Source organism: Cryptomeria japonica, chromosome 6 (assembly GCF_030272615.1).
Source record: "Cryptomeria japonica chromosome 6, Sugi_1.0, whole genome shotgun sequence".
NCBI classification, from domain to species: Eukaryota; Viridiplantae; Streptophyta; class Pinopsida; order Cupressales; family Cupressaceae; genus Cryptomeria; species Cryptomeria japonica.
The window spans coordinates 21,356,558-21,374,208 of NC_081410.1; the positions used below are offsets into that span (position 1 = coordinate 21,356,558).

The 17,651-nt window shown below is 37.9% G+C and overlaps 1 protein-coding gene across 2 annotated transcripts in view; it reads left to right on the forward strand.

Moving 5' to 3' along the window:
* Nucleotides 1–7,247: 7,247 nt before the first annotated feature.
* LOC131048043 (uncharacterized) overlaps nucleotides 7,248–17,651 on the forward strand; it is a 123,928-nt gene continuing 113,524 nt past the window's right edge. For both annotated transcript variants that reach the window (XM_057981885.1, XM_057981884.1), the window contains exons 1-2: nucleotides 7,248–7,453; nucleotides 7,550–7,994. In XM_057981885.1, coding sequence (XP_057837868.1) covers nucleotides 7,572–7,994 — 423 coding nt within the window. In that variant the 5' untranslated portion in view covers nucleotides 7,248–7,453; nucleotides 7,550–7,571. The remainder of the gene's footprint in view (nucleotides 7,454–7,549; nucleotides 7,995–17,651) is intronic.

Consider the following 17,651-nt stretch of genomic DNA (forward strand, 5'->3'; position numbering starts at 1 on the left):
AAAATGAGGTTCTTTTACTTTGCAATGAATTGAAATTGATCCTTTTAGGCACCAAAGGAAGGTGAAGTTCATTTTAACCTTGTTGAAAGTAAATTTCCTTGTTCTTTTTAGAGCTCCAAACGAAATGATTTCCCTAACTTGCAGGAATGAAATGTTTGTTTAGTTGTTCTTTTTACCATGCAATAAGGAAAAGATGAAGTTTTATTTTAAAACACCAAAAAGGAAGGCATGAAGTTCATTTTATGCATCCAAATGAAATGATGAGGTTTATTTAACTTTTGCAAAAAGGGAGAGTGGATTCTTTTTAACCAACTTTTGTTGAAAGAAAGTAAAAAAAGAAAAATAAAGCCTCTAAACTAACTCCTTCCCCTGCACAAATAAGATTAGAACCTGCACACAGTCAATGATCAAATGTTAGTGTGGGCTTACACAAGCCTAAATTCTGATCTTGGTTACAAATTTTACAATCCTGATCTTGAAATGCCCTGAAATTTGACTAAGTTTGAAATTTGGAGGATCTTCCTAAAACTAGATTTTTGCATTATAACTCCTTGAGGTCTGAAACCCCTCTCAAACATCCTGACAATATATATGGAATATAACTTAAAGTATAAGAAAGAGATACTTAAATGTTATATTCCATATATATTATGCCTCCCACAAACCTATTTTTTTGACTTTGTTACAAATTTTTGCCTCTGTCAGATCTATGCGCTAAAGTTCGACCTGAGTGCACTACAAAAAGGAATGGATGCACTGGCAAATAGACCGGATGTGCTAAGTTGTTGCTTTGATGCACTAAAACAATGCTCCTATGTGTTTGACAAGCAGAAAAGGGGATGCGCTAAAAAGAAGATCAGATGCGTTGACAGATGGTTTCTATGCGCTAATATGTGCCATGGATGCACTACAAAAAGTTCCAGATGCGCTATTCTGGTATTTTGGCATGATTGTTGTCTTCTACCTGCATGAAAAACGATGTTATTTTTGGGGACATGCCCCACGGTGGGCACCAAAAATGTATGCTGGAAATGTGGTATCAACCCGTAGGAGGAGAAAACAATTCAAACACACACATGAAACATTGCATTAGAGGTTAGAAATCTAAACAAAGCAACTTAAAAAGAATCTAAGCTCTTAAAATCGTTCCATGTTCCTCTATCTCCAAGGATCTTCAAGATTCAAGGTGGCTCTCAGCTTGGAAGAGAACTTGATTCTATAAGATGACAACCTAAAGAACGAGATTTGTGATTCTAAGATCTAAATGGAATGCAACCAAGATCCTAGTGATGATTTAGATATGAAACTAGATGATGATAGGATGCAAGATATTGATATGAAGCTTAAACTAGTATGAAAATGATACTAAGATGAAGCTAACATGATATATCTAAGATTAGAATGCTATCAAAATCATCTAAAATGTTATTCTATCAAAGAGAGATAATATGCTTAATGTTATGAGACTATAAGTTAGATGCACAAAGACTTGATTGTTTAAGAAGAAGGAATGGGCTCTATTTATAGGGGAAATAGGGCAATGGATGGTCAAGATTGGATAATCTTATCAAGGGTCAGGATTGAAAGTTATCAATCCATGTTTACAATTCTCACCAATTAAATGGTGACAATTGTCAACATGAGACTGCTTGAGAGGAGACGTAAGAAGCATTAAATGCTTGAGAAGACCTCATGGTTACCCTAGGAGGTAAGGGTTAAGGTTAGGTTAAGGTTATCCATTGGATAAACTCTTGTGCAAGGGTTAAAGGGATAACCATGGTCAAAGCAATGAATGCTTGATGAGACCCTTGGGTTAGATGAAAGTTGAGCTAGGCAAAAAGTCTCTAACCATGTAAGAAGGTTGAGTTAACCATTAATGGTTTGGAAGACTTTCAAGGTTAACTTGTTGAAGACATAAAGCCTTTAATGGTTTTCAAAGACTTCGAGGGTTTGAGAAGTGACTTCCCTTTGCTTAGGGATGTGACAATATTTAGGAGATGGGTTAGACTAATTTAGAAGTGATTAGAAGAATCTAGAAGGGGGTTTAGAAGAAAAGTGGGAGATGTAGGATTTTGCAAGTGGGTGTGGAAAATAGAATTTAACTAAAATAAAATTAATGTATTTCAATTGTGGTTGCAACTTGCATTTGTAGGATTTTGCAAGTGGGAGGATTTTTAAATAAAATTAGATTTATTTAAATGCAAATGAGATTTTAATTAAATGTAGATTTAATTAAAATGGGAAAGGGGATAAATTTATATTTTTAATTAAATGTGAATTTAATTAAAATGACTTAGATAGAAGAAGGGTATATTAATTAAATCTTAATTTAATTAATTGGAAGAATTAAGAATAATTAAATGAATAAAATTCACTTAATTCATTGTGCAACTTTTAGGTGTCTACAAAATCAATCTATAAATTATCAAGTAATATTAAATAGAATTTAAATGATAATTTCTGTTACTCAGAATTGTCCTCACGATCACACGATAACTCACAAGGGACCCACCCTAGGTGTGGCTAGTTAAACCGACTTTTTTGTCCGGATGAGGTTTGAACTTGTGTCGATTGTCTTTGACTTTCAACGGCTTGACCAACTGGTCTACATCTCGGGGTCAAATAATTATAATATATAATAAATACATAATAATTATATAAATAAATTTATAATGATTAAATATTATTTCTTATAATTATTTTTAAAGGAAATGCTAATCAACTTATAGATTGAACTCAAATTATATCTTGAAAAATATATAAATCAAACTACTTGTTTATGGAAATGGGCTAAAATCTTCCACTCGATTGATTTCCAAGCACTTACCTAAGTAATCACCAATGGAGAAAAATGCATTTTTTTCTCATAACCACGGAAGTTAGTGTTGAGTGGCACGCGCCCAATAATCATTACATCATTCATTTCAAATAAAAAAATTGGGTAATAAATAGTTCACATTAATCAAAACAAAATTAAGGGAGAGATTAACAATGAAAGAATAATGCAAGATTGGTTTTAACTCGCATGTGTGTCGAAGTAGTTGTCAATTCATGCTACACTTTCCTAAAAATCAATGTATAAAACCCAAACTTATTAGCCAATGAGTACAAAAAAATAATTTTTCTGATGATTTATAAACTATAAATTTTACATGTATACTTTGGGAAAACAATTTTTTTCTAATAAAAATATTTATTTGTAATTGGTTAAAATAAGTTTTTTTAATAACTAATTGAGAATAAAAAATGAATCTCATTGCAATAATATTGCCCAACTGCAAATACTAATAATAAAAACCCAATTATATTACACTTTCTTTTAATTTATTTCACCCGTTTCAATTATTTGAATAAACGAGAACAGTAAGGAAAGAGCACCAGTAGTGGATCACGTTCCAATAACCATTCACTCCTTGTGCACCCAATCCCCCATTTACTAATTTTAAAGGAGCGAGAAAATGATAATAAAAAGCTCATTAATAGATTTCACATGTACCAATAACCAATCACCTTTTAGCTTTTTTTAATCCATAATTGGCCCATTTGTGCACCACTACTGAGACATTTGTGACCGCCCTTTTTTGACGAATAGGCATTTCCATTAAAGTAAATAATAAGATTACACCGTTCACAAAAAAAGGGGTGGGTGGAAAAAAGTCACTCCTCGAAAGTCACTCAGGCAAAGCCCAGAAACAACAAAAAAGCATATCAAAACATGGGCACAACCCAAAAAACTAGAGTCAACATAAAGCCTAAGCAGCTAGAGCAGTAGCAGCAAAAGGAGGAGGTGGGTCCATGCCATCCTTTTTACCCCATACATCAGTGGGTTCAAGGGAGTTTGGAAGAGACCATCCATCCTCAGCAACCTCTTCCTCTTCATCTTTATCTTTCCTTGAGGGAGAAATCACTAGAGAAAGTTGGGGGAACCATTTAGAGGAACTAGGCCACCCAGAATTCGGCCAACTAGAACCACTAGGAGCCGAAGAGGCACCATCATCCGTAGGTGACCTAAAGGCAGAGCCGCCCCGAGGAGGAGAGGCTGAGTGGTGATGTGGAAAGTCTCTCCCCCCACTAGAGTGGCGATGAGAAGCTTGAGAACGCTATGTGCGAGTATTGCCAACATAAGAACTATGACCACATCGATGGCCACAAAGTCGGAGAATGGTTATCGGAGGCTGAAGGGTCTGGTAGAATCTTGGCAATCGTACAAGAGGCATTACCCCAATGATTAAGTAGCACCTATAAGTGGGCCTCCTCAAGAGCCACTTTGTTCGCTTGTACTTGAATTTGCAACATCACATTATTACATATGCAAGCTTTAGCACATAGAGAAATGTGTATATCAATAGAGTTGTGAGAATACAAAACAACATTTATATCTTTCCATGAACTGAAAAGGATTTCCATCTTGAAAGCATGCCATATCTTCATGAATTTGAAGGGGAGCTTCAGGGAATCTCCTAGCAAGACCATATGCCAGGACAAGGGTTCAGGTTGAAAAGTCCTAAAGAAATCATGAATCCAAACCCATAACTATTGAGCTCTTCTGCAAAATCAGAAGAGATGCATCAATGTATCAGGCTGCCCACAAAAAGGGCAACGAGGATCTAGCACCCCCAAATGTTTGAGACGAGAACCCAAAGGCAAGCCTTGGAAAATAATAAACCAGCATTGTGAGCCACTTTGGGTTTTGCAACAACAGTCCAGAGAGTAAGAAATCTACAACTCCATGTGCTCTGAGAGGAATGCAAGTGCCAACAAAGATTCAAGGTGGGAACCATAGGCAAGTGAGGCACAAGCCAATGGTAACCCAATTTGGGCTTATAATTACAAAAAGAAGTGTTGGGAAACCATCGCTAATCTTTCCACTAGGGCCTCACCGAATGAATGCCAAGCTCGTGCAACATATTTAGAGGTAGAGTAGAAATCACAAGCTCAAATGTTTGTCGATCTGGTCGAGTGAAGTGAAATTGGATCTGTAGATCTTCCCAAGAATGGAGACTCATAGTAGCATGAGAAAAAATATCTCGAGGAGTACAAATGTCGCATTTGTGAAAGCGCAGAGCATAAATTCCAGGAACTCAGGCCAGAGGAAACCCCTAGACTTGAATGAGAGGCGACCACCAAATATTATCCTGGTTGAAAGAAAGGTCGTCACAAAAACTCGAGCCATCCCAACAGAACCAAGGCTTAACAACTTCCCAAGGCCACCAAATACTTTTGACAACAAAAGTATCCTGAATTTGCACAACATCTTTCATAACAAGAAGGGTTTGGAAGCCAATCCCCTTCCAGGCCGGTTAATTAACTGGGTGCCCTAAAGAAATACAATTTTGAGGCAAAACTTTCCAAGCTTCATTGCCAAAATAGCTTTGATGACTGATTTAACACATATGGCGATGCCTTGTTTTTGGGTAGACAAGAGGCCAATCCCTCCAGAATCACATGGGAGACAACAATATTCATAGGCGACTCTATGAAAACCATGGTGATCAGCTCCATTGACCCACAAAAAGTCTCGCAGAAGTTTCTCAAGCTTTCTATAAGAGGCCTTGGAAGGAGCCCAACAAGAAAAGTAGTAAGCATGAGTAGCTACAAGAACTTTGGAGAAAATTTGGATTTTACTAGCAAAAGAGAGAGGTTTGGTAACCCAGTAAGCAAGCTTCTTCTCAATTTTGGCTAACACAATGTTCTAGAGGGCAACAATAGACCCTTAGAAAGCAAAGGGAATGCCGAAGAATCAAAAAATCTCCTCGTGTTGTATCCATTTCCAACCATACTAAAGAATCCAAGATAATAAAGGAAAGAAGGACTTCCTGTAGAACTGGAGCTTTTGTGCCATTGAATCTAGCCTACCGAGATGCTAAACAAAAGTTGTCTAAGCAATGGAGAGCCTCCTTAACATTGCTCTCCTCTTCAATGAGGGTAAGAAACGAATCATCTACAAAATGACCATTGACAAGTTGAGAAGGTGACTCGGGTAGGGAAATCCCCCTAACATGTCCAACCGAAATGGCAACAACAAGTACATACCCAAATCCTTTAGCGGAAAGCACATACAAAGAAGGGGCAAGAGGACAGCCCTGGTGGATGGACCTGAAAAGGCCGAAGGCTGAAGATTGACGCCCATTAATAATGATGCAAGCAAATGCATCCCCAAAGAGTATTTGTATGGACTAAATGAAATGGGGTCCAAACCCAATCATTTTGAGCATCGCAAGAATAAAGGGCCATTCAATGCGATCATAAGCTTTGGAAAAATCAATTTTAACAAAAATGGATTTCTGCGAAGAGCATTGAGCCCACTCCATTCCTTTCTAGACCACAATGATGTTGTCCAAGATAAACTTGGATTTGATGAAACCAGTTTGTTCTGGACAAACAATCAACGGAAGGAGATGTCTGACCTTAAGAGTCAAAGCCTTATCAATAATCTTGTAAGACACATTCAACAAGGTTATGGGCCGCCAATTACAAATATCCTCAGGATCACCAACTTTAGGGATGAATTTGATATTCCCTTTGTTGATGAGCTGCCCTAGAGATTGGGGGTGAAAAGCCTCCAAGTAGACCTTATGAAGGTCCAAACCAACACAAGGCCACAAAGCTTTGTAGAATTCACAAGGGAAACCATCACAACCAAGAGCTTTGTCATTTGACATAGAAAAAACAACCTCTTTAAGGTCCTCACGAGTGAGAAGTTGATCACAAAAAATTCTTTGGGCATCAAAGACATGAGAAGGAACAACAACAAGGCATTCCTACAAGGCTCAGTCACACTGAGGGGAATTTTCCCGTGTAGTAAACACTTTCTCATAATGTCTGACAAAGGCTTGAAGAATATCAGGTAAGTTTAGTTTACCCTATCTACTTATTGTCATTGGTTATTGGAACATCTTTAAGTAGGTATCGGGTGACACTTTGAAATGTATATTTTTTACCATTGTGTGCATAATTGATCCCATAGCGAGCATCGTTACTACCCAGAAGCCAAAACCTTAACTATAAACAGTTAAGTCACATACTAAAAACACTAAAAACAATCGTCAAAATCCGATGTACCATTTATGATATGTAAGCTCACAAAGCTAGATAACCACTACAACCACTATTACTTCCCCTATTATTATTTATATAAATTGACCAATTGATAAATTTATTATTTATATTTAAAAAAATAAATAAAATATCAAAATGTTTTAATTCTGCTTTTTAATAAAAGCTAACGGATAGATTAGTAATCTGTCTGCCGGCAGAAACCAATTATGACTTGCGATCCACGACCAGATTCTTCGAAAAGGAAAAGTGAGCCAAAAAACTTTCTTCGAAAAGCAAAAGGAAGCCAAAAAAACCACGGCAACCATCAAATACCGTATCAGTAAGAATCCAGTTCAAATTCTTTCTTCAAAGACATCAAGCGACTGGTCGAGCAGAGAAAAAAATCTATCACAAGGTTTACTTACTGCAGAATGTTTTCATTTACCAAGGTTTTCGCTTCTCAGAAATGTATTCTTGGCAAATAACTTTTACATTTTCCTTTGCATTGCAGAGTTTTATTTTTGAGTTTTGAGATGGCAGCGCCAGGTGTAGGAGCAGGAGCCGCACCGCCTCTTTTCCAATTCCACCATGAATACAGTAATAATCCTCCTCCTCATTATCATCATGAATACAGTAATAACAGTAACAATAGTAATCCTCATTATTATCCATCTCCTCCTCCTGTTGCTGCTGCTTCTGCACCACCTCATTTCCTTCCCCCAGTTCAGCAATTTGCCCCTACTCTCCCCTTTCCTGTTCCCTACCACAATAATAATTCGAGTAAGAAACATAACAGACATGGAGGGGTTAGCAGTGGCAATCACAAGGACAGAGTAAGGACCCTGTTCATCTCTGGTCTTCCCGAAGATGTTAAGCCCCGCGAGATTTACAACCTCTTTCGCAGGCGACCCGGGTTCGAAACCTGCCAGCTGAAATACACTGGTCGTGGATATCAGGTAATTTTAGTTTACCCTATCTATTTTTTTTGTGCCCTTTATACTCGCCATGGATAATGTTTATTAGCATTGATGGTTTTGTTTGTGTCGAAATTTAGTAATGTCTTTGATATATGGGTATGCTTTTTGTTTTTGGCATGTATTATGTAAGGATATTGTGTGTCAGCTTTGACGGTAATGTTTGTGCCAAATTTGAGTATTTTTTTGACATTTTGGTATGCATTTGCTTTTTGTTCGAATTGGGCGTGCATTTCATTTTTGTATGTACTGGGTAAGAAAAAGTGTGCTATTATTGATCATTGGTGGGTTATGTTTGTGCTAGAATTCAGTCGTGTCTCTACGATTTAGGCATGCCTTTTGTTGTCTGCAAGTCTTCTGGATCAACCTGCGAAAAAGAAAACAAAAAAGATATGATTCGAATTTTTTTGGTTCTCAAGCATTAATTTCAAGCTACTGTCTGGTGATGGATTCAGGAGTGAGATCCAAAGTATTCGATTATATTCTTTTTGACACAGATTGGTCGAGAAGACTTACAGAGGAGGTTTCGCATAGAACAAATCTTTCGTGCCTTTTGGTTTTTAGTAAAATGAAGACAATGCTCTTTGGTTCTTAGTATGTATTGGGTGAGGCGAAGAGACCTTTAATGTAGTGTTGGGGAAACCTGAAAGGCATTTCAGTAGTCAGCCTTTTCAGGTCTCAAGCATCCAGTAGGGAAGCTTAAAATCTTGGCGTGTAATTTTTTGGTTTTAGGTTGATCAAGAAAATTTATTTACAATGTTTCAATGCGAACAACTAACCTTAGAACAATGCTTATTGTATTTGGTATGCGTCTAGTGAGACTATCGGGCTGCCCTTAATGCAGTATGGGGCAGCATGGAGGACAAATTTTTCAGCTACCAAGCTCTGGATTCCGGCTACCCCCCGGTGAGGTGTGCAGTATGGGGTAACATGTAGGACAGACTTTCCGGATATCAAGCACTGGCTTCCAGCTACTCCCTGGTGAGTGATGCAGTAGTGAGGCCCAGAATGTTGGATAATGATTTTTTTTGATGCAGGATGATCCAAAAGACTTGCAAAGAATGTTTCAGTGCAAGCAAACTAACTTCAGGAAAATGCTTTTGTTTTTTTGTTTTTTGTTTGTATTGGGGTAGTTTATGGGATTTCCTTTAATGCCTTTTTTGGTTTGTGTGGGGGTAACTCGCAGAAAATTTAAGGCCACATTCTTTAAGATTTTAAATTGCTGAAATATATCACGTTAAACCTGGGTTAAGCTAGAGTGCATCCTATATTCATTACACCACAACTTTGTCATATGTGTGTTGGGGTTACATGCTCGAATGCACCCTATGTTTATTACCACCAAAGTCATCACATATCAGTTGGGATTATGTGCTCAACTATACCCTATATTCATCACAGTAAAACCTCATCGCACTTGTGTTGGATTACCCCTATATTCTTTACACCACAACCTTGTCACATGTCTATTGGGGTTACATTCTTGAATCATGAATGTATCCTATGTTATTGCAGGAAAACCTCATCATGTGTTAGTTAGGGTTATTTGCTCATTTATACCCCACATTCATTACAATTTCAAAGCCTCATCAGTCATTGTTGTTATGTGCTACGTACTCCATAATCATTCTACTGCAAGATGCTCACATCTCTGTTGGAGTCATGTGCTCAAATGTACCATACATTACATGGCAACTTCACTGCATGATTATTACAGTAAAACCTTATCACATGCTGGTTAGGGTTATTTGCTCATGCATACCCTATATTTATTACAATTTACGTCACAACCTCATCACACATCTATTGTTGTTATATGCTATGTACTCCATAGTCATTATACTGCAAACAAATCACATGTTCATTGGAGTTATGTGCTTGAATGTACCTTATATACATTACACTACAATGTAATGCCCCCTACCTGATTAACATAAGTAATCTATTTCAATATACTAAAATTGATGAGAGACTAATCATGAAGCCAGTCATTTATATTCTTCAATTTATTACTTATTAACAAGTGCTTATTTATTTTCCTCATTAGATAATTAATTTCATTATTCATAGTTCTTAATATAAATTTCAGACCTTGCTACTACTTCAGTTATTAGGGAGAAGGGCCTATGTATGTTACCAAAGTGCTTAGAGACCAAATGCAATAGGTTCTCTCAAAGTTTACAGATCCAAGCCCTTACCTATCTTGGGTTTATCCCCTCAAGGCTTATGTCGCTGCTCCCCACCCTATCTTGGGACTTAACCTATTGCTTGGATTTAGACTATCTCTTTGGAACAACTCAATCCCATCAACCTATTGCTTGGATTTAGACTATCTCTTTGGAACAACTCAATCCCATCTTCTTAAATACTGACAGTAATAACATGATTTAGACTATAAGTATACTAACTTCTCATGTATTATGTATATATATGAAATTAAATTATGACTGTCATACATATTGTAGTCTATATTAATATTACCAGTAAATTCTGCATAACAACATTATCAGGCTTCAAATATTAAGCATACATTTTCAGCACATCCCATGCATACCACCAAGAACAAGGATGTTACTGCTTGTAACTTAATAACAGTTCTGATCTGATCTGATCGATGGTGATGTCAGTAGATGCTTTTTATTCCTTCCCTTTATATCTCTCAATGTGAGGGAGAGGTCACACCTCTTCATCATGTATGTCCTTTGGCAAGAGACACACCCTTTCACCATTAGCACCCTTTGAAAGAGTGCAACTCTTCATTCTTTCTGCCCTTTGAAAGGGACACAACCTTCCACAGTCAGATCCGCACTTCTTATTTAAATCAGATCTGTACTTCTCATTTCCAAATTCTCCCTCCCTCAAATGAGGTTCTCTTCTCGCTTTTGTATCTCACGTTTGAGGGAGTCACAACTTATCATTTCATACCTTTTGACCATTCATTAATTTTAATTATATTTAATTACATTCTTTTATATTTTAATTTTAATTTTAATAGTTATTCTTTTGTATTTAATTTTTTTTTTTTTGGTTGGTAATAATTTGTATTTTATTAATATAAAAGAAGCATCGATTCATAGCTGAGAATCAACAAAGCTTGGATAAAACAGGCACCCAAAAAACAGATTCATCCCTTTATAACCATCCATCCTACATCTCCGTCCCTTCCCTAGTTGGCATGTTTTATACAAAATTGCCACCATTACATCAACCAAACAGGCTTCATTAAAAATTTTAGCAAAATTCAAACCCATCTCCGCCACTACCATTAAAACTAGACAACTCCAAATTACCACCCTTACAACAGCCAAATGGTCTTCATACAAAAAATAGCAAAATTGAAACCCATCTCCGCCACTGCCAATAAAACTAGACACCCCAAACCCTAGAGGACACTTTCACTTGTACAAAACCCATTAAAACCTAAGGCAAATGCGAAAAAACAGAGCAGCCGAGACCACAGGTATCCTTGTTCTCCATCGTAACACACACACACTAGAGCTAGGGCATACTTGGACCAATTCCACTCGGCCCTTCACCATCATTCCTCCATCCACCACTCGTATTGGCAACTTAAAAAGCATTCTCACTTTTTGCCATCTTTGCCCTCCTCTTGCCCGCTCTCGATCGCTTGCCTTTACCCCTTGCATTCTTGTTTTCCAAATTACCAATTGCAGGTCATTGGGATTCTAGCGCTTTCTCTCTCAATTACAACTTGAGAGAATCCCCACCCAATAGCCACTTCTGCTCTGCGTTCGTCCCTATTCAAGCCAAAAGGACAACGGATGAAAGGGACCAGTTCCCTCAATTCATAAACTTCATCAATCTCCAACCCTTCCCCAACATCAAACCCAGCCTTAGGCATGGCCATCTCCAGAAGCTTCATCAACCTGCACAACCAGTCATCTTCCACACATTGCCGCATGATTTGAACCAAAACATCCTTCTGTTCTCTTAGTTTGAAGCCCCAAGCCAAAACCATTGACACCATGTCCACATTGGTTTTGTATTTATGCATTGTCTTGAGGAAGCTCTCCCCCGACATCGTTTCATTATTTGGACAAAGGCATCGTCACAAAACCTGAAAATGCATTTAAGTCTCTTGGCTGAGACATCACCCACAAAAGGTGAAAGTAGCTTCCATACTTGTCAGCACCTTACCACTTGCAGCATTTGATATAGCCAAAAATGGTCCCAAGCCCCTATAAATAAATTCTTGGCACACTCCAACATTCCATCCATTCCAAGCAATAAAAGCCATTAATAATTACCCTGTACTTCGCTGTACAAGTCTTCCTTCTTCAGATTATGGAAATCTTCAACATGAGTTTCATGCACCAATTCAAATGATGTTGCCCATTTGGACATTACATCAACCACCTCATTGCTACCCCTTCTCACATGCAAAGTGACATGATTCCTAAATACATTTAAATCATTTTTGCTTTTGGAAATAAATTCATTTAAACACCAAGCATTTGTTTCACTTTTCATGATTGCATTGACAATAATGTGAGAGTCCCCTTCTAGGTGTAAATTTTGCACCCCCACTGAACCGCCAATAAGGTTGCTTGAGCTTCTGCCTCGTTATTCGTTCCATGCTCAAGCCTTTGAGCTCCCAGAACAAAGTGTTACCTTCCCAATCTTTAATTACAAATCCAACACCAGAGACACCCGGATTACGCTTTGAGGCCCCATTGAAATTAGCCTTATACCAACCATGCTGCGGCAATTCCCATTTAACAATGGGCCTTTGATACAAGAGTGGATTAACCCGAGCAAGCCCATGAACGGGTGTGCCCATGAGCGGTGTATTTTAATTTTATTATTATTATTATTAAAGTAGAGGGACATTACAGTTTGCCCTTCCCAAATTTGCTTGTCCTCAAGCAATGTTGATTTTAATTTTCTCAAACTAAGTCATCCACCAATATGAATAAAAAACACGGAGCATACGCATGGAAAACACGAAGCATATACATGGATATATGCAAACACGGAGCATACACATGAATGCACATATTGTTAGATTTCTTCTTATTGACTAGAATGATTCATTGATTCATCTTTACCCTGCAGGATGGCAGGATCATAGCTCTGATATCATTTGTAATGCCCCCTACTTGATTAACATAATTAATCTATTTCAATATACTAAAATTGATTGAGAGACTAATCATGAAGCCAGTCATTGATATTCTTCAAATTATTAGTTATTAACAAGTGCTTCTATATTTTCCTTATTAGATGATTAATTTCATTATTCATAGTTGTTAATATAAATATCAGACATTGCTACTACTTCAGTTTTAAGGGAGAAGAGGCCTATGTATGTTACCAAAGTGCTTAGAGACCAAATACAATAGGTTCACTCGAAGTTTACAGATCCAAGCCCATACCTATCTTGGGTCTATCCTCTCAAGGCTTATGGGTTGCCGATCCTCACCCTATCTTGGGACTTAACCTATTGCTTGGATTTAGACTGCCCCTCTTTGGAACAACTCAATCCCATCTTTTCAAATACTGACAGTAATAACATGCCCCTCTTTGGAACAACTCAATCCCATCTTCTCAAATATTGACAGTAATAACATGATACAGACTATAAGTATACTAATTTCTCATGTATTATGTATATATATGAAATTAAGTATGATTGCCATACATATTGCAGTCTATATTAATATTACTACTAAATTCTGCATAACAACATTATCAGGCTTCATATATTAAGCATACATATTCAACACATCCCCATGCATACCACCAAGAACAAGGATGTTACTGCTTGTAATTTAATAAAAGTTCTGATCTAATCTGATCGATGGTGATGTCAGTAGATGCTTTTGATTCCTTCCCGTTATATCTCTCAATGTGAGGGAGATTTCACACCTCTTCATCATGTATGTCCTTTGGTAAGAGACACACCCTTTCACCATTATCACCCTTTGAAAGAGCGCAACTCTTCATTCTTTCTACCCTTTGAAAGGGACACAACCTTCCACAATCAGATCTGCACTTCTTATTTAAATCAGATCTGCACTTTTCATTTCCAAATTCTTCCCCACTCAAATGAGGTTCTCTTCTCCCTTTTATATCTCACGTTTGGGGTAGTCACAAATTATCATTTCATGCCTTTTGACCATTCATTAATTTTAATCAAATTTTTAATTATATTCTTTTATATTTTAATTTTAATTTTTATATTTATTCTTTTGTATTTTAATTTTATTATTACCATTATTTATTATAAATTATATTTCAAAGTAGAGGGACATTACATACAACCTCATTGAATGTCTATTAATGCTATGTGCTGCCTTATTAGGTCATGCGTTTGTGAATGTCCTCAATCACATCTGTGAATGTTAAATTAACTCAGTATTAATTTAATTTTCAATGCAATCACTAAAATTTGACTAGGTATTATTGTTTGTGAAATCTTAGAGCAAGACAGTAACACTATGAACAAGTGTAGAATTATGAAGGTGCTTTTTTGGCACAATAGTAAAATAGTTAAGGATGTTTTTTCTCTTTTGCACAAGTTTTGATTTAGAAGTGATGTTTGGATCACATTCTTTCATGGGATAAATTTTGGCTATGGTTTTTAAGATTTTAAATCTGGGCGATGCTGCATTGCATCCCATTAAACCAGGGTTATGCTATAATGTGCCACATACTCTTTTCACTACAACCTTGGAGTGTTTCTATTGAGTTATGTGCTTGAATGTGAAAAATGCACAGACAATACTGAGAGGGGGAGGGGGTGAATCGGTATTGTAAATCTAAAAATATTAAAACTAAACCATCAAAGTAGACAAAACGCAAGGACACAAAAATTTCCCGTGGAAAACCCTTTCGGGTAAAAAACCACGTAATATCAGCAATATTATTACCAAGATGGGCACCAACCCAAATACAATCAGGAGCACCAACTCCACAAAGAGCACCAACTCAGTACAAATACAAACAACTTCATTGAGCACCTACTCTACCTCTCAGAAAATAAGTTCCAGACTTTGTATAACCTGCAAGCTCTCTGTTTACTCAGAATTGAGTAAACCTGAAAATGTTTCAGGACTTCTATACTGAATCATCTATTAGAATATTAAAATATTGTTATTTTTAGTATTAATGCTCAATAGTGTATATTCTTTTTTAGTAAGATCTTCTGCGATCTTATCAACAGTTTCTTATTAGAAACTTGCTATTCTTGTAAATACTCCTGTACTATTTATGAGCATCTTGCTCATTTTGTTATTGCATCAATTCTTTGAAATCCATATGCTTCTGCATTTGTATTATGGTATCAGAGCTTTAGGAGAATTATTTTCGGAAATTTTTTAATTCTAATTTCCAATTAGTGGAAATTTTTGAAAATTATTCCAGTTAAAAACTCATCTAAGGTTTTTTTCCTAGCTCGTGTGAATTTTTTTAAGGAAGGTTGTCTTCTGTTTGGAGGCGGTCGTGGCTCTGTGCGTGACCTGCAAGACTAATCGCGCCACCGTTTGTGGCTTTGTGCCTGCACCCTCGGCGCGACGCGACCTGAAACCGCGATGCGACCTGCACACTCGGCGCGACGCGACCTACAACCGTGACGCGACCTGCACCCTCAGGGACGCAACCTACACCCTCGATGATGCGACCTGCAACCTCGTTGCGATCTGTAGCCTATTTTCTGCGCGTCAAATTTTCTGGGCATATCATGGCTTCCACGACCCTCTGTTTTTTTCGATTAAGGTGTTTACCTTCAAGTTTTTATCGAAAATAATTTTTTCTTGCAGATTCTTGGTGGGTTTTTCGAAACCGAATCTGGGTAGTTGCCCAATTTTTTTGGGTGCATCGTTTTTCGTGCCTCGATTTTTGAGCCAACAGATTTGAATGTGGTTTTCAGATTCCTTCTGGGTTTTCTCTCATCTTTAAGGCACCTGTCCGTTTTTCTACATCGATCGGGACTCATCTTGAAATCCGTGCCTATTGCTGTTGTACCTATCTCTTCTTGTCATTTTTTAGTACATTGGGAAACGTGCAAATGGCTTCTCTCACCAATCTGATGTTTAGAAGGCAGTCAACGCTTTAATGGCAACAATTACAACATCTGGAAACAGCTTATGTTGACCATTTTTGAATATAGGCGTTTTGACCAGCTTGTTTTGGGAAAAGAGCTCAGTCCTGGTACACCTGGTACAGATCAAGATAAGTTTGATGAACGCAATCTGGAGGCAGTTATGCTTCTCAAACTCTCCGTGACTGATGATCAGTTACCGCAAATTCCTTCCGGCAAGACAGCTTCCGACATCTGGAAGCATCTGAAGGAATTGCATGAGACATCCGACAAGAGCCGAGCATTCTTTCTGAAGAATCAGCTGTTCTCCATCATGATGGACGAACGCATGTCCTTACAGGAACACCTCACGAGGATTAAGGACATTCGAGATCAGCTCGAAGCTATTGGTCGGACTATGGAGGAAGAAGACATGGTAGTAATCACTCTGAAAAGTCTTCCGAAATCGTATGAACACTTCATTGAGACCCTCAATATTACTTCAACTAATGTTGACCTGAAGTTTTCAGAATTGTGCACCAAACTTCTATAGCAGGATCACTGGAAACAACAGTTTGGTAGTGGTACTACGTCAGCCTCCTCGGAAAATGCCTTCACAGCCCAATCCTTTCACAAGGATAAAGGCAAATTTCAGTCCTCTCAGTCTTCTTAGCAGAAAGGCTCTTCTCAGACACAGGATGGTGCTAAGAAGAAGAATGTGCAGTGCAATTACTGTCTGAAACAAGCTCCTCGGGCTTGGTACATGAAAATTGATAAGTACCTGACAGATCATGGTTTTCAGCGGAGTCCATCTGATGCAAACCTGTATATCAAGCATACTAGTAATGATGTTCTGTTTGTGGTTGTCTATGTGGATGACTTAATCATTACTGGTAGTTCAACACATTTGATCACTGGGATCAAACAGGATTTGTGCCGCACCTTTGATATGACAGATTTGGGACTTCTACATTACTGCTTAGGAGTTGAAGTTTGGCAGACTGAGAATAGTATCTTTCTCTCTCAGTCCAAGTATGCCAGAAGTCTTGTGGACAGGTTCAGAATGCAGGATTGCAAACCTGCCTCTACTCCTATGGAACCTGGGCTCAAACTTTTAGCTCAGTCATATTCACCAGTTGTGGATGAATCTTTGTTCAGGCAACTAGTGGGCAGTCTCATCTATCTTACTGCCACGAGACCTGACATTAGTTTTGCAGTGAGCTACATTTCACGCTTCATGACAGCTCCCAAGGCTGATCATTGGATAGCAGCGAAGCGTGTGCTGCGTTATGTGAGTGGCACTCTTGATTATGGACTTCTGTACACTTGGAGTTCTGATCCTACACTCAGTGGCTACACAGATTCTGATTGGGCAGGTTCGGTTGATGACCGTAAATCTACAGTAGGGTATGTGTTTAGCTTGGGATCTGGTGTTGTCACATGGACGAGTAAGAAGTAGCAGGTAGTGGCTCTCTCCTCGACAGAAGCAGAGTATCGGGGAGCAGTTAAGGCATCTTGTGAGGCGGTTTGGCTTCGACGAATGCTTGCGGATATGCATGTCTCCTAGGCAGGTCCAACTCCCTTGTTCTGTGATAATC